Genomic DNA, 16,236 nt, shown 5'->3' on the forward strand with positions numbered 1-16,236 from the left:
GCACGCGCTTCAACGTATGCTTTTGGCTTTCCACTCTTTATTGTTTACATCAAAATCAAAAACAACACACTGAATTACAAGTACATAAATAGCGGATAAGTGTGAACGTATGTATAAATAACATCTCTATTCCAACAGGGCTTTCATTATATCTTCATCCGTTTGGTTGGCCGATAGATGCACAGCATCTTCCATGGGGGGCAAAGGAGGGAGGGATGCATTATTTTTCTTGTCTGTACTTGTCGCATTCTCCTGATCCCGCGCCACAAGCGTGTTAGCATTTTCAATGGATAGGCCTAAATCGCTCAGCTTGATCTCAAGCGTTGGATGCGGGAAATCTTCCTCGTCTTCCTCTTCCTCTTCTTCATCTTCGATACCATCATCACTGCTATCTCCTTCGTCGTCCTCGATTTGAGTGGAAAGTACTTGAATCCGCGATATACCGGTACCAGCCCGACGATGCTCTTCAATGACTCGTTCGTCAAACGCATCCAACATCCAAGATTCGACTTTACGTTGTGTATTCCGTCGCGCAATATCGCAAACATAAGGGTATACAGTCCAGGGGAATCCTAAAAGCTTGCCCTCAGGACTAACGTCGCGTCGACGTTCTTCGGGATGATATGTGACATAATACCACGCAGCAGCCTTGGCATCAAGTTGTGTGCGTGCATCTCGCTTGACAACATTGGTGCCTTCTGCTCGAAATTCTCTCTCAAATTCATTCTGATACTCTTCCCTCAATCGCGACACTATCTTCATTGTCTGCTTCGTCATATCGTAGGTACTCTTTCGGGTATTTGCCTTTTTGCTCCAATCCATGACAAAACCTGAAAGCAGTTCGGCCTCTGTGGAGATACCATATTGATTCATGAGAGAGGTAACGTCTCGGTTGTATCGTGCTCGCAGTTCTCGTGCTTCCGCAATGTATCGTTCCATGCCGTCTACACGCATCCGTGGATCAAATTCCGTATCATCGAGCAGCTTTGTCTTGTAGTTTTCATAATCGTCCAAATTGATAGCTCGGTAGATGCGACCCAGCACTTTCTTTGATATATACGTCTCTTTGTCTTTCTTTTGCATGAAATCAGGGAACATGCGCACTCGCAAATCGCTATCAAACTTTGCGGGTTTGCCCGTCTTTGGAAAATCTATGTAATAATCGTTACTATCTCGACTAGGAAAAAAGGAATATTACAAATGCAAACGCATACCTACTGCGGACGAATGCAGCTGTGCTAAGCGGAGACAGCGCCCATCCAGCGCCCCCATGGGAGATGCATCCGCCGTGGCCAAGTGCGCATTAGCGATTTGACCAAGATTATCATTATTAATATAGTTGACAAAAAATTTCTGGATGTGAGATATTTTGACTTGATCGACTGTGAGTGGTTCTTCGCTCGCGTAGCTAAAAGGTGTGTAATTTCGTGTAGGTGGCATGAGAATAGGATCCCATATGACACTATACATCTCGTAAGCAACCAACATCAAAGTCTACGCAAAGCGGAAAGCGGACAGCGGACTTACGTGTAATCATCACCGTCGAGGTCGCCTCCGGAAAGCATACTGGGAATGTCTCTGAAACCTTTTGAAGGAAATACAATGACATCCACCAAATGCTTCAGTTTGGGATTGTCGACTGCTGTCACAACTCGAATATCTCCCGGATGGAAGCATGGATTGCGAAATATAATGCATTCTCCTGTAATCACTTTGCGCCGATGACCGCCGTTTCCAGAAGTTGTATTGTTGTTGACAGAGACTTGGCAGAATATTTCATTCTCCTCCAATGTGCCTGTTTCATCCAAGATACCGAGTAAAAACGCACCGTTCGGAACATGGATGCGTGCTTTTTCCTTGAGATCTTTCATCCGGCTGACCCGGAACAGATTGATCAAGTTGGTGATGTATGGATCGTGCCGCTCTAAAAAGCCGGAGCCGATAATCTGCGCCATAGATCGAGCTGAGCCGTATTCATCCATATTCTCACAGATCATTTTGATGGCGGTCGATGGGTTTCGTAACATCTTGTTCATAGCATCAAGCATGTTGTTCGTCATATTCATGAATACTTCATCCTTGATTCCTAAAGCGGATAGCAGTACGATAGCTTGCCGATTTAGATACGCAGGAAGGAACGTTGAAGTACGAATTACTTCCAAGACGGTATGTGGCGATTCGAACTTGATTTGACTAGGACGTAGTTGGATCTTTCGTCCTTTCAAGTAATTGGATATAGACAAGACGCCTTTAGCACCGCCGAGTCGAAATTGTATGCAGCTAGGAGTTTGTTCCAAATTGAGCAGCTGTGCGACTTCCCTCGCCAGCGATGGCGATATTTTGCCAACACCATCCGAGAATGTATAACCGTTGCGCACAACATCTTCAATGTATTCGACTTCTTCAGGCTCCAAGGTCGTCGTCGGCATAGTCGATGAGAAACACTGCATCGATGCGTTAACATCCGAGTTGGGCAAATAAGAAGTAAGTAAGTTACCTGACCCATTCGGACAGCATGTTTGGCTACAATTTTTACGTGAGAAAACGTGCCCATCCATTCACGTATTTTATTCGCGTTCAGCTTCGGTGTTGGCGCAAAGAACCAACATCCATGTCCTCGAAGCTGAGAGCTGGAGAACGCCAAAAAGTCGTATCTTCTGGAACCAACTTGGATGCCATTTTTCAAAGCCTTGTAAATACGGTTATAAATCGCATCGTTATTTTCGCCGCCGAAAGAAGCACTGATTCGTCTCATTCCTTCGTCGACAAACTGTACTCGCAGAAAACGATCTGCATGTTCTCGAAAATGTCGCACGACTCGGTTCGTTACTTCGGTAACTGGTGGTTGTAAATACAAAGATGTCGGCGACACTACGATTTTACGGACGGGTATACAGTGTTCCGGTATCTTTGGCTGCAAGACGACTTTGGATCGCTTCTTTTCAAAAATCTCCAAGCAGTATTCTAGCGGTCTCCAGATGCGCTTATTTTCATCAATCATCATTGAAAGAATTCCCAGGGCGTAAGCAGGATCTATTCTTCCAATTCGTATCAAGTTGTCGTAAAAGTCATCATCCAAGTTGATCTCCTCTATGCATCTCGCAGAAATAGCGGCTTCAAGAAAATACAGGACGTCGAATGACGGAATGTGATTTGCTCGATATATGTGGTTGTGGATATCAGGCAACGAAGATGCTGATATTACACGTAGCGGTGATGGGCGTCGTTGTTGTTGGTCATAGTTATGTGGGATGAGATTGTAGCTGGCAGCATCGCGTAGCATGTCGTCAAAGTATTTTTGTCGTCTGCCGTCAGGTTCAAATTCGAGACGGAAAGTAAGCCAACGTCCAAGATTGATGACATTTGTTGAACACATTGGCATAAGCCCGACACGCATTCCGTTTTTTGTCTCTGCTTCGAATCGCTTTGCAGCCTCTTGATTTAGAGGTATATCCAACACACGCTCCCACACTTTTGCGAATGATGTTTTGGTTGCTTGCGATGAGGCTGGACCCTCGCTGACTAGCTTCTGACGCCACATGCGCGGTGGATAGCGCTGTTGAATAGTAAAGCTGGTAGAAAAATCGTCTCGTTCCATCTTAATATCGCTTTCGAGATCCTTGAAGCCGATTTCCATGCGATATTTTTGGCCCAAATGTCCGAAGATAACTTGCATCTGCCGAGCCTCGTAATCAATGACATACAGGATGTTGTTTTCAGTAGACCACATTTCAGCATAAGTTTTTGGCGCAGCCATTACGCCCAGAGAGAATCGTTTCGCATTCACCCTGGAACTGTTCACTGATCGACGGGGCTCTTTCCACTCATATGTGAAAGCAAAATCTCGAGGTGCAAAATTCATTTTCACAGGACAACCATCGATCCTCATTGGTAACTTGATGAAATCAAGTCGAGCCGGCGTTCGTCTGCATCATCTGAGCTGTCAGGGCGATATCTGTATCGTGGCAGCATTTTTCTTGATGGAAACTTACGCAAATAGGACGACCGCAGTGCGTTTGGACTGCCCTGAATCATCTGTATCAATTTGGACCCGTTCTACCTCACCAAACTTGCCGAATACAGAGCCAATCGTGTCAGCAATCGTCTGTGGATTCAGTCCGCTTATTAGAATACACCGTTCGTCGACGGAAGAAGGAACCGGAATAAGTGCTCCGTGAGATATTGACGAGTATGATCCGTAATTGCGAGGCCAATCTAAGGTTTCTACATGAGTCGAAGCTGTTTCTTTTAACATGCAATGCCTTCCTCGAGCTTACTGCCATTGGGCGATCCATTCGCCACAGAATCCTCTTGCATGCTTCGTAACAAAGAAGTGCTGCGAATTTTCATCACCGACCTGAAAGCATTCCATTCTTGTGTTCTGCATGGATACTTTCGGCCAATGCACACAACAGAGTTCACTTCCCTGCAAAGTGCCCTCCTTAGCCCATCATCTCTAAATAAGTTATTCTATATGCTGCTCATTTCATTATGAAAATGATTTAATATAGCATTGCAAATTTACCTTGGGATACGATGTCTATGCCAGCTTTCCCTCTAAGTATGCATCAACTGAAGAATGAGATATGAAAGACAATAATAAGACAGCCCTCCCCAATTAACAGACTCCCTATTTTATAATGGATGGCAGGAATAAAGTGTGTTTCACCTATAGTAACTTGGAAAATCTCGCAGTATCTTGGTTTACAAGAATTCGCAAGCACATTACCAGCTTATTTATAGCATGCGACTTGCTACATCAAAAGTAAAAGGTATCCGACACAAACAATGATGGAAGAAATCAGGGGCAAGTCCACGTGGATCTATTAAACATGCATCGTAACAGGATGAATAATGATGGAATAAAGGGAGCATTTGATCGACTTGCTGGACTATCGGCTAAAAAGGGCGATATAATGCTAAAAAGGCTAGTTGCTACAATGCTATATTAACGTTGACAAACTGTACAAGCGACTGCCTGGGGGATCCTAAAATATCTGGGGTCAGCAAAGAGGAAATATTTACATACCAACCTGGGAAAGCTCAGAAAGGATTACCTTACAGCCCAGAACAAATGATGTGAACAGGTCCTTAAAGTCCTCGCCGCATAGACAATGGTGTTGAGTTATTGCCGGCCTCCATATACAGTCGTAATATTCTTCGTATATGCGTACAGCCAACGATATCACGTCTTAATATCTAGTTCAATGTAACCTGTTGATACAGAATATTAAGACTCTCAAAGAAGCATATCACGTACCACACTTCCTCCGTCATGATCAACACATTCCGTCAATGCATATGCGTGTTGCGCCCTCGTTTGACCAGAAAATGCAAATAAATGAACGCTATCTGATTCTGGTCTTGGTTTGGTCGTTCTGTTGAGGGTTTAGAAGCAGATTTATATCCATGAAAGATACAAACGAGAAGGAAGAAGAGTGGAAGAAAGAAGGATTGCTTATGCGAAGGAGAATGAAATGGCTTCTATCAAACAATGTTTCTCTTTGAAAGCTATCTTAGCGTTTTCTGATTTCTTACGTATCGAACCTCAATGAAGCTCTACATACACATGTAATGTACATCGTCTATACCGTTTCTTGACAGACCTTCCTCCCAAATTTGGGTACAATTTGTAGCTCAGCAACTTGCCGCTGCTGATGGCTTCTTGCATCCTGCCATCCATCGAACTCCCTCTTTTTCGGCTCCAGGTATGTGCCTAAACCCATCCATCCATCCATTCATTCCTAGCTATAAAACATGACCCACATCAATCTGCACTGAATACCCATGATATCTCTCGAAACTATGCACGCTCGGCACATTTGCTCACCAACCGTACAATCTAGCTTGTCTTGCTCATTACAAAATGGTTCGCGTCTCCGTTCTTAACGACTGCTTGAACAGCATCAACAACGCTGAGCGTCGCGGTAAGCGACAGGTCATGATCCGTCCTTCTTCCAAGGTCATTGTCAAGTTCCTTTCTGTCATGCAGAAGCACGGTAAGTCTGTTTTATTAATGAATTTCAAAGCTCGTCTCAGGGCACGAGGAAGAGGAGACCGAATTCACGCAACCGTTGACATAACTGTCCTCAAGTTGGAAACCCCACAACTTTTGGATTTTAATACAACGGGAAATCAAAGTCGTCTGTCCACGTTTCGGATAGCATGCAATGCTGTGGCTGCTTCCTGCTGCGATAGGCGAAACATATCTTACAATTCGGGATTTCTTCCTTCGTGTCGAGAAGAACGAGTTGCTTCCCGAGTTAGAATTTGCATACCTAATTATCTCGGGGATTGAATAGGTTACATTGGCGAATTCGAGGAGATCGATGACCACCGTTCCGGCAAGATCGTCATTCAGCTCAACGGCCGTTTGAACAAGTGCGGTGTCATTTCTCCCCGCTTCAACATCAAGCTTAGCGAACTCGAGAAGTGGACCTCCAACTTGTTGCCCTCCCGTCAATTCGGTTTCCTTGTCTTGACCACCTCCGCTGGTATCATGGACCACGAAGAGGCTCGTCGCAAGCACGCTGGTAAATATGAGAATATAAAATTGATAGGGGTCGACAATGTATCTCACGCGTATATATTATCTCAGGTGGCAAGATCCTTGGTTTCTTCTACTAAGTTGCTTGGACAATGCTGCAACAATAAAGCTAATTTGAATCGCCACTGATGCAAGTCGGCTGTGTAGTGACTTTCTGGGTATAGGAGTAGTGTTTATAAGGAGGATGTGTTGAGATAGAGTGCATTGTGCGAACCATATGCGTTGCAGTAAGTGTCTTATAGATTGCTGTTGCTTGTATCTACAAGTTTCTCCATGTCAGTATAGAACTTGAGTGACTGAAGGGCCTGTAACTGGTGACTGGTTAATGCTGGTGACTTCTCGCTCTTCTGGAATATTGGATGGAGTTGCTACGGATCATTTACAGTGAATTTCAGCTGTTTGTACGTCCGTGAAATACATCCTACCTTCAAAAATGCGCACTTTGACGCTTCAAAATCCAATGTGTTCAAAATATCTTTGGCCTGAAGTCAGGCAGGATTAGAATTTGCTTCAGCAACTTCCTGGTATACTTTTAATTTACCTGCTTTGCAAGCTCTTGCGCTGCGTATTCGTGTTGCAACGCGTTGTTTAAGATGCTTAAGCGTTCGCGATCCAATCGGCACTGTTTTAACTGCTGCAGTAGCTGACTTTGATCTATATTCTGTTTACTGGTGGATACAGTTTCCTGGTGCTCTGAACCACCGTTTTGTACATCATTGGCGTTCGATGATTGTTGCTGCAGCGGCTTTGGTCTCTCGAGAGCTTTCTTTCGATGACGGAGCCGTATCCATCGCCGTCGACGAACAAACGATCGAAAATGCTTGTAGTTTCCTACATTTCTGTCCTGTCAGCAATAATCGTACGTTATTCCACATTTGTTTGAACCCCTCACCGTGCCAAACGGCGCCGTGGAACTTCAAAGCATACTGCCAACCAGCTAAAATAGGCAAGTCAATAAAAAATAATGCCGCCGTTTCCCAACGACTCACATTCATCGACGTCTCCTGACATGTCAACCATCCATTCCTTGCTGACCTGTGAGTTCAGAGCAGGAAATTATGAACCAGCCTTTTTGCATGCATTGATGGAATGCATACTACTTACCCATTCCCAACTCGGGTCTGGCAACTGATAGGTGGAAGGATCCATGGGTGTGAATCTGGCAATAGTGGTCAAAATTTCCCGCTGCTGCAAACCATTATGGGAAGACATGTATGCATCCTTACTGCATGTTTGCGTCGCACCAAGGATCAGGGTCGAATTGGAGAAGTCTGTGAAAAATACATGCTAAGAACCTGCTCTGTGAACACGATGTCGTAATCTGTCACGTACGTTTTTGAGCTGTAGCCGACTATCCATGATCTGTAATGAATGATTAAATTATCACCGTAAAATATACGTGCGTATGGCTACTATCGTACCCGCGCTGGCATTCATAAAGGATGTCATAGACGTACTCGTCGTGTGCGCTGTTACTTCCGTCCGGCAATGAAGGCAGAGGCAGCGAGAGATCTTTCTGTTGCTTTCGTAACTTTGGTCGATGAATAAGCTCCCTCAAAGACTTTCTAATCCTGAATGGACGCTGCTGTGTAAATTCCTCTGCATGTGGTGACATGGAGACCATGGCCTTGATTCAAAAACAAGTGCAAGGAAAAAGGAAATGGTGGGGTTTTGCATCAATGTACTTGTGCAACCATAGAGAGAATCTGTCAGCAGCAATTTTCTGGGAATGACCTGGTCATTATTACATTCATGGTGCACGTAACTCTGCGTACGATAAGTAGTCAGCATCTTTTGTTGCATCAAGTCGTAAGATTTATCATCCAAAGTCGATCAAGACTCATTTAATTCTTCCTTTATTACCACCTCGTGGCACTTTACGAATTATGAATATATTATGGTTTGTTGCCTTGTATGTAGACAAATCGAAAAATGGTCCTTGGCAACCCATAAGTATGCAGCCTCAAACTGCACTGTAAGCAAGCAAATGAAGTGCGTATTGCTTAATATGTTATATGAATGGTGCTACCACTGACCTCCTTAACCCCTTTCCCGTTAATATGCGTGGAAAAGTTTTCAATCGTGGGTTGCAACAAACAAAATATCAGAAGGATCTACTACAATATATATTATGTATCAGTGGGAAAGGTCTCGATTGCTATCCAGGATCTTTCCCGTGCAAGCTGCATGGCTGCAAAGCTGGCATCATCGTGGCTGTAAAAGGAAGCTGTCCCGTGCACATACATTAAGTAATGTCGATATCTTGATCCACTTGATATCCTTTCCTAATATCACCACAAAACTTTACATGTAAACGTGCTCAAGTCGCTTTATATAGTTTTTACTGCTTCTTTGAACGGCTGAGACCGCTATGTATTATCCTTTGGAAAGGGGGTGCCTAGTTGGAACGGCACATAAGGGGATAAAATGGAAGAGCCCGTCCTCATTGTATGATAATATTGATTGACACGCGTTTCTTTCACACTCCCACTCCCCCAGGATCTTAACTCTTCCATCTCTAAGCTCCCAACCCAACCCAACCCCCAAAAAAAGACTTGTCAACATGACAGGCAGAAAAAAGCTTTCCATCTCGAGAAACGCGAACATGCCTTATCTGCATGAGCCTTGCGTTTCCCAAGCATCGTCTTTATTCCTTTCAACAAACAAATCACAAGGCCGTAAGATGCACGTTCACAAGTATAACTCTCGTCTCGATGGAATCTCAAGACAGAGCATTCAGTAGAATACGGTTCTGTTCACAATCGGCTAAGAGAAAATATAGATGGCCCTGTAAGGAGAGTTCGCGAGAATAACAGCTTTGCTAACGACTGGCAGCTTCGCTTGTCCTTTTTGGTATGCGTTGCCGGTTTACACATGCCATCCTGCTATACGGTCTTGGTCTCTGCAGAGATTTACTGCAACCTTTTTTTTTCCCCTGTTTTGTTTTTCTTCTTCTTATCTTTCTTTTTCTCGCCTTTCTCGTTATCCAAGCTGCCTGCATAATTGGGCAAACTCTAATTCCTTTTCTTTTCGTTCCTTGTTGCTTGACCTGCTGCCATGGACACCCTTCTGTCACCGCCAACTCCGTTTCCATCAGTAACAGACCGTCTAATAAAGTATTTCCAAACGGAAACTCGCCTTCCCACAACTTAATTAATTTAACTTAACTTGACAGACGTCGCTCAAAATCACTCGACGACCTCTCTTCCAAAAGGAACACTCTCCACGTCAAAGTCGACCTTCGCTCCAAGCACGATCGCAATCGCTTGAACGATAGTTCAATGCCAGCCTCGCCTGTTATCTCCTTTGATTGGACAAGCTCGACGATACATGCGGCAGAGTTGCCCCGACGGCGACATAGTTCCTGCATCGAGCCAAGCACCAAAGAATGTATGCGTCTAGCAACCATCTATGGATGGGTCACAGAAAGCAATGGATATCGCCATGACGACATGTACGATGGTTTATTTTTGGCAACACGTTTTTTGTTTCTTTTGCATAATCATTTATCTTCGACCCTATGTGATAGGCATTCTCGCGAAAACAATGTGGCAGTGCAATTTCCATCAATGAAGCACAAGCAGCAGCAACGAAGGCTCCATACTTCGCGCTCCTTTACACAGGGCACAGCACCAGCAAATAAGCTCACAAAGATACTTTCACGCCGACGAAAATCCCTGATCCTGCCAGCCCCCCGAAAAGACTCCTTGGCAACGGTTTGCGGCGATGAACAAGAGACGACGAAAGGCATCATGTCGGCCATCATTGACGCCGCTAACCGGCCTGATGATCAGCATTCTCTTGGCTGGGTGGGCGTTGAGGAAACAAAACGGGACGCGGATCCGGAAACGGATGCACCGCCGCCTCCGCCCCCGCCTATCGAAAACGACCCGCATATCTTTGATCTTTTACAAACTGATCCAAATAGGTTTATCAACTACAGCAAGCGAGAATCAAACCAAGGAGCGTTGAGCTCTGCAACAGTGGAGAAACTTGTTGAGAAGCTAACGAAGGAAATGGGTATAGTTGTGAAAGAAAGCGTAAAGTGATCGAGCTGTCTATCCACTTACGCACCACGTCATATATATTATATCAGATTCGGAATTCATGATGGATTTTTTCTTAACCTACCGACAGTTCCTGACTCGAATCAAATTATGCAAGCTGTTGATCTTACGATTCAGGTGGGCTCTTCTGCAAGACACCGATGAACGACGTCTAGTTCGCATAAGGACATTTGTCGTGTTACGGCACTGGCTCACGCATTACTGGCCACAAGACTTTGCAACTTCTCGAACTCTGCGATTCATGCTATGCACCTTCCTGTCGCAACTACGCACTCATCCGATCATTCTCGCGTCTCCACGTGATGCACGCATCATAAAGAATCTTCGCAGCGTCTTAAAGCGGCAGAGAAAGCTGTACAACGAAAAGCTATCTGAATCGGCCATTGACTCGAGGCAACTTTCCATTGAATGCGGCACCAGCAGCAACCGATCAACCCCTACTACGGCGTTTTCATCTCTCCCCCGAAGCACTCGAAGCATTCGTAAAGATAGCGCCGTTGGCATGAGCACTAATAGCCAGCAGTCCCCTTACAGAGAACTGAAACCATCCGTCTCCACGCCGACGTTGGCGTTCTTTGCACGCTCTCGACGGATATCAGGAGGATCACAGCGAGGTGTAAACGAAGGAAATGCATGGGCAGCCAAAATGAACTTTGGCATCAAGACTATCAAAAGGTCCGTGCCCAGTATGTGCCACTCGATATGGCAAGGGATGCATCATCCTTCGAATCACGAGTATGCTGAACCCAAAGGCAACTGTTTATGCAAAGATCATCCTCAATTGACGACGACGACGATGCAGCCAGCAACACCGTCGCCTGATACTAACAGCAAACGATTGCGAAAAATATCTGCCTCGTCGCACCTACTCATGAAATCAGCTAGTCGGCGCTTAATGTCCGATTTCAATAGGGCATGTCAAAAAAGAGATCAGCACGAACAGCAGCAGCCTATTACCTCCTCATCGACACCCGTACCTATACGTTCTTCAAGTCGATCCAACTCGTTTAGAAAGAAGAATGACACTCGGCACCCGAACCCGCTCTGTCCTTTCCATTGGGTACCTCGCACACCGGCCCAAACACCGCCACCTGCATCTACGTTTGGATACTGGATACGACGGTCAGCCGATATCGATACAACATCTTTGGACCCAGATGATCATAGCGGCTCGCTGTCCCAACCATTCGTGCTGCGATATCGCTCCGAAGTTATTGCTCGGCATTTCTGCATCATTGAGCAGCAGATGCTGCAGAATGTCAGCTGGAACGAACTGGCCGAATTAAGATGGCGAAATCGACGGTGCTCGACCGTTGTGGCAGACGCGGACGAGCAAGTACCGGAAGATGCAGCCGCCTCGCTGTCGTTGCAAAAGGATGGTGTTAATCGCGTTATTAATTACTTTAACATGGCAAGTTGCGTTATCTTTGCTGATTTTATCATATACTAAAGATCGCAATCTTACATTTTTAGACTTGCCAGTGGGTAACGTCAGAGATAGTACAGGCACGGCTTTTGGAGACACGCATTATGGTCATTGAAAAGTATATACGCATTGCCCTGGTATGTTTTGTAGAATATTGAAGGAAACATAAAAGAGTTAGCTCACGCCGTAATAATTCCAATAAGAAATGCTATCATCACCGCAATTACAGCACGTTAATGCAAATATTACTTGGGCTACAGTCGCCGGCAGTGTCCCGACTCAAGAGAACTTGGCAACGGATCGATTCTTACGAGATGCGAATACTTAATGAACTGCAGGAGCTTGCGAAACCATTCCACAACTGGAAAAATGTGCGGGAAGCAATGAGCAAAGCTATCGAGAACGTTGCCGAATCCTCAGCTGTTGAAAGTGTGTTGACATCTAATCAGACGGACCTCAGAGAACTCGGATGTGTGCGTGGTTGCATTCCATTCCTGGGCCTGTATTTATCCGATTTAGTATTTAATGCCGAGCTCCCGACCTTCATCGCTGCTGGATCAGCCAACTCTGCATCCGATAATTCTCGCGGCTACGTAGATGACGACGAAGCATTGCGATCGCGGCTTAGCACGCACTTTGTCAATTACAACAAGTTTCGTGTCACAGGTAAAACCGGCCAACATTTTCAGGTGAAGTTTTGATACTCACCTCCATCCATACTCCTTAGCATCGGTCATCAAGCATGTTTTAGCATTTCAGTTGCTATCCCAAGCATATGTCTTTGATGACATTCAGCCAGAATTACTCAAACAAATGCAGACACTGCGATATTTGGACAATGCAGACATTCGTAGAGCCAGTCTTCTATGTGAGGAATAATAAATTTGTATCTACAGTAGGAGGAAGGGCAAGGAATTGAGAGGGTCACACTACTTTTGCTGCTTTTGTGCTTCTTCAGATGCCCGTAGCTCTCGGCTACCAGCGTTGGTACTCTTAGCCTGGAAGCAAGCACGGAATCGCCTCATTTCTTCTTGACAGAGGCGCCAATCCTTCTTGTCGTAAAAGCAAAGGTGCAAATCCTCGTTCTCTTTTGCACAGCCTGTCCTTTCGATACGGGCATTGTAAGGATCTTCTTCCTCGTCCGGTACACGATCTGCCATTTCTTTCTCTTGTACGATTGCGAGAGGAGGCTGTCAAACGTGGATCTATCGGGAAGTGACCGTTTGTCAGTCCATTTGTGAAACGCGCGTGCGGACCCGCAGGATTATTCCTCCACTCTTCCTGTCTTGCGCCACCTTCTACATGACCAGCTATATCAAGTTCACCCCGATTTCGGGTGCCAGGAATGAGGATGCATTGTGCTACTTGCTGGAAATTGATGAAGTCAAATTATTGTTGGATTGCGGCTGGACGGACAAGTTCAAAGTTGAGGATCTCACCAATCTGAAAAAGTATAAAAGGGCACGACTCTACCATTCCTAAATGCAAAGCAAACTGAAATCGAAAATTGCAGAGTTGCAAAACAGATCGATGCGTTGTTGATATCTCACGGTGATTTACCTCACTTGGGTGCGTTTCCATACGCGAGGAGCGAACTTGGAATGACGTGCCCCGTCTATGCAACCGTACCTGTTGTGAATATGGGCAAAATGTGTATGTACGATATACACCAATCGAAAACGAACGAAATGGACTTTACGACGTTCAGCTTGGAGGATGTGGATGATGCTTTTGAGAAGGTTGTTTCCTTGCGTTACTCTCAGCCATTTCCTTTGCCTGGTAGCGTACATGATTCCGTTCGGTTGCTGGCAGCAGCGAATACTTAAAACGAGGCATATAGGCAAATGTGAGGGAATAACAATTACAGCATACGCTGCAGCGCATACAATTGGTGGCACGATTTGGAAAATCAAGCAGGATACAGATGAAATCGTCTATGCAGTAGATTTCAACCATCGAAAAGAATGGCGAGTGATGATTATTACGGGGACAAATATACATGCTAACATGTAATTTATAATAGTCATTTGAATGGAACTGTGCTACACTCTGGAGGCGTAGTTTTGGATGCACTTACGAGACCATCCTTGATGATCACTGGTGCTTTGAACGCGTCTGTGAGTCATCCTTCTCGAAAAGAGCGATATGCGGCGATGTTTGGTAAGCAGTGTTTGATCATTATCTTTGTCCATTTAGTTAATGCAAAATCCTTTAGATACCATGATCAAAACTGTCCAGGCAGGAGGTTCTGTTCTTCTACCTACAGATTCCTCGGCACGTGTTTTGGAGCTTTCATACTTACTAGATCAGCACTGGACTCAGTATCAGTTGCAATATCCACTGATCATGCTCACCAACACCAGCTACCACACAGTCCATTTTGTCAAATCTATGCTTGAATGGTTAAGCAACGATCTTACAGAGCACTTCTCCCAAACTCGCGAAAACCCATATGACTTTAAATATCTGCGCTTGTGTCACAAGTTGGAGGATCTTGATAATTATCCTGGGCCGAAAGTAGTTATTGCCAGCAACAACAGCTTGGAGACTGGATTTGCGCGCGAACTATTTTTACGATGGATGGGTCAAGACAGTGGAGCTGGTAACACGCTGTTGCTCACTGACAGATCAGCACCAGGATCACTTGCTCGACGATTGTACGACGAATGGAACGAGCAGGCCAAGAGTGAGGATAGCAAAGACCGCAAAGAGGCCGTGAAACCTGCAATTGATTATCATGCAACTTTGCATCTGAATATATACAAACGAGTACCCTTGGAAGGAGAAGAGCTCATCGAATACGAAGCAGCACAGCGTGCAAAGGCCGAGAGAGATGCTGCGCAGGCTGCAATGATCGCTCGCAGTAAAACTATCATGGAGGAGGACGAGTCCGACGAATCAGACATGGATGAGGCAGATGATACCATGGAGGGACTTATGGGCGACCAATACGACTTGTACGTTCGTGACGCGGGTCGTTCAGGCGGTTTCTTCAAGCAAGCACAAAGTTATCGCATGTTTCCGTATCTGGAGCGAAGGAAAAAGATTGATGATTACGGTGAAGCGATTCAAGTCGAGCATTACTTGAAAACGTCAGATATGGAGAGAATGCAAATGGAGAGGAATTTTGCCGGTGGTGCAAACTTTGGCAAAGCAGAGGTAACTAGGATAGCTTTAGAGATCAAAATGCTCATATATACTGACTCGGTATGTCAAGGATATGGCAGTTGATGCAGCAGAGCCCTTGTTACCTCGCAAAGATGAGGCACCAACAAAATATATCGTGAATGAAAAAGATGTCGAGATACACTGCAAGCTGCGTTACGTCGATCTAGAAGGTCTATCAGATGGCAAATCCATAAAGACTATTCTTCCACAAATTGCTCCTCGCAAATTGGTAAGTCATGCATACCAATATTTTGAAAGATTAAATCTCACCGTGTCGGTAACAGATCATTGTCCACGGTGCTGAGAAACCAACTGAAGAGTTGGAGCAAGCATGTCGCAGCGATCCGCAGCTTAAGGAGATCTTCGCGCCAGCAATCGGTCAAGTACTCAACGTATCTGCTGCTACAAATATATACAGAGTCAAGTTACGCGATGCACTCGTGAGCTCGCTGCAGTTTGCAAAGGTTCGTTCTGTAAACTCTTGTGATAACATCGGGTGGTTGGTTGCTAACAGTATCGATCTCAGCTGGATGATTACGAGCTTGCCCGCGTTAGCGGGCGGATCCACTTTCCAGCAGACTCGACGACTCCATCGCTGGATACTGATACTTCGGATACACCTCCCAAGTGGGAGCCTTCGGTTTTTGTTGGCGATATACGCTTGACAGAATTCAGAAAACTATTACAGGCTGAAGGAATTACCGCTGAATTTAAAGGTGAAGGTGTACTGGTCTGCAACGACTTGGTTGCTGTTCGCAAAGTAAGTTATGGTTAGATCATGCATTGAATTTTATTAACTCTAATGTATATTATCTTTTTTTAGACTGGCACTGGCCAGTTGCTTGTTGAAGGTCTTTTATCTCCAGATTACTACAAAGTACGATCACTATTATATTCGCAATACGCTATTCTCTAGATTCTCGATTTTTCCCTTACTAGCATCTCCTTTTTCCTCATGTTTCGTTTTCTTGTTTGCATCTAGTTGCTGTTCCATACCACTGTAAAATATAACAACGAAGCTTTTCATA

General features: G+C 45.0%; 6 protein-coding genes across 6 annotated transcripts; 3 read left to right on the forward strand and 3 right to left on the reverse strand.

Moving 5' to 3' along the window:
* Positions 1–126: 126 nt before the first annotated feature.
* Positions 127–4,317, reverse strand: VTP01DRAFT_6894 (uncharacterized protein; the record flags this gene model as incomplete). The annotated part of the gene is made up of 6 exons (XM_069385845.1): positions 127–1,151; positions 1,215–1,462; positions 1,528–2,444; positions 2,498–3,926; positions 3,993–4,215; positions 4,278–4,317. 6 exons carry the CDS (start codon positions 4,315–4,317, stop codon positions 127–129), a joined length of 3,882 nt encoding a protein of 1,293 aa, XP_069243267.1.
* A 1,549-nt stretch (positions 4,318–5,866) lies between these two features.
* On the forward strand, positions 5,867–6,627 carry VTP01DRAFT_6895 (40S ribosomal protein uS8; the record flags this gene model as incomplete). Its single annotated transcript, XM_069385846.1, has 3 exons — positions 5,867–5,999; positions 6,303–6,533; positions 6,599–6,627. 3 exons carry the CDS (start codon positions 5,867–5,869, stop codon positions 6,625–6,627), a joined length of 393 nt encoding a protein of 130 aa, XP_069243268.1.
* A 156-nt stretch (positions 6,628–6,783) lies between these two features.
* VTP01DRAFT_6896 (uncharacterized protein) lies at positions 6,784–8,171 on the reverse strand (the record flags this gene model as incomplete). Its single annotated transcript, XM_069385847.1, has 9 exons — positions 6,784–6,915; positions 6,973–7,029; positions 7,089–7,378; positions 7,440–7,484; positions 7,537–7,582; positions 7,652–7,706; positions 7,774–7,818; positions 7,880–7,909; positions 7,969–8,171. 9 exons carry the CDS (start codon positions 8,169–8,171, stop codon positions 6,784–6,786), a joined length of 903 nt encoding a protein of 300 aa, XP_069243269.1.
* A 1,433-nt stretch (positions 8,172–9,604) lies between these two features.
* On the forward strand, positions 9,605–12,919 carry VTP01DRAFT_6897 (uncharacterized protein; the record flags this gene model as incomplete). The annotated part of the gene is made up of 7 exons (XM_069385848.1): positions 9,605–9,663; positions 9,723–10,001; positions 10,077–10,567; positions 10,644–12,025; positions 12,088–12,177; positions 12,244–12,706; positions 12,768–12,919. The coding sequence occupies 7 exons, from the start codon at positions 9,605–9,607 to the stop codon at positions 12,917–12,919; spliced, it is 2,916 nt and encodes a 971-aa protein (XP_069243270.1).
* A 50-nt stretch (positions 12,920–12,969) lies between these two features.
* On the reverse strand, positions 12,970–13,200 carry VTP01DRAFT_6898 (uncharacterized protein; the record flags this gene model as incomplete). The annotated part of the gene is made up of 1 exon (XM_069385849.1): positions 12,970–13,200. One exon carries the CDS (start codon positions 13,198–13,200, stop codon positions 12,970–12,972), a length of 231 nt encoding a protein of 76 aa, XP_069243271.1.
* A 142-nt stretch (positions 13,201–13,342) lies between these two features.
* On the forward strand, positions 13,343–16,124 carry VTP01DRAFT_6899 (uncharacterized protein; the record flags this gene model as incomplete). The annotated part of the gene is made up of 9 exons (XM_069385850.1): positions 13,343–13,491; positions 13,554–13,819; positions 13,881–14,007; positions 14,064–14,200; positions 14,256–15,199; positions 15,258–15,437; positions 15,493–15,672; positions 15,735–15,968; positions 16,032–16,124. 9 exons carry the CDS (start codon positions 13,343–13,345, stop codon positions 16,122–16,124), a joined length of 2,310 nt encoding a protein of 769 aa, XP_069243272.1.
* Between the last annotated feature and the right edge of the window lie 112 nt (positions 16,125–16,236).

This window comes from Rhizomucor pusillus (genome assembly GCF_041956525.1).
Source record: "Rhizomucor pusillus strain CBS 183.67 unplaced genomic scaffold VTP01scaffold_3, whole genome shotgun sequence".
NCBI lineage: Eukaryota > Fungi > Mucoromycota > Mucoromycetes > Mucorales > Lichtheimiaceae > Rhizomucor > Rhizomucor pusillus.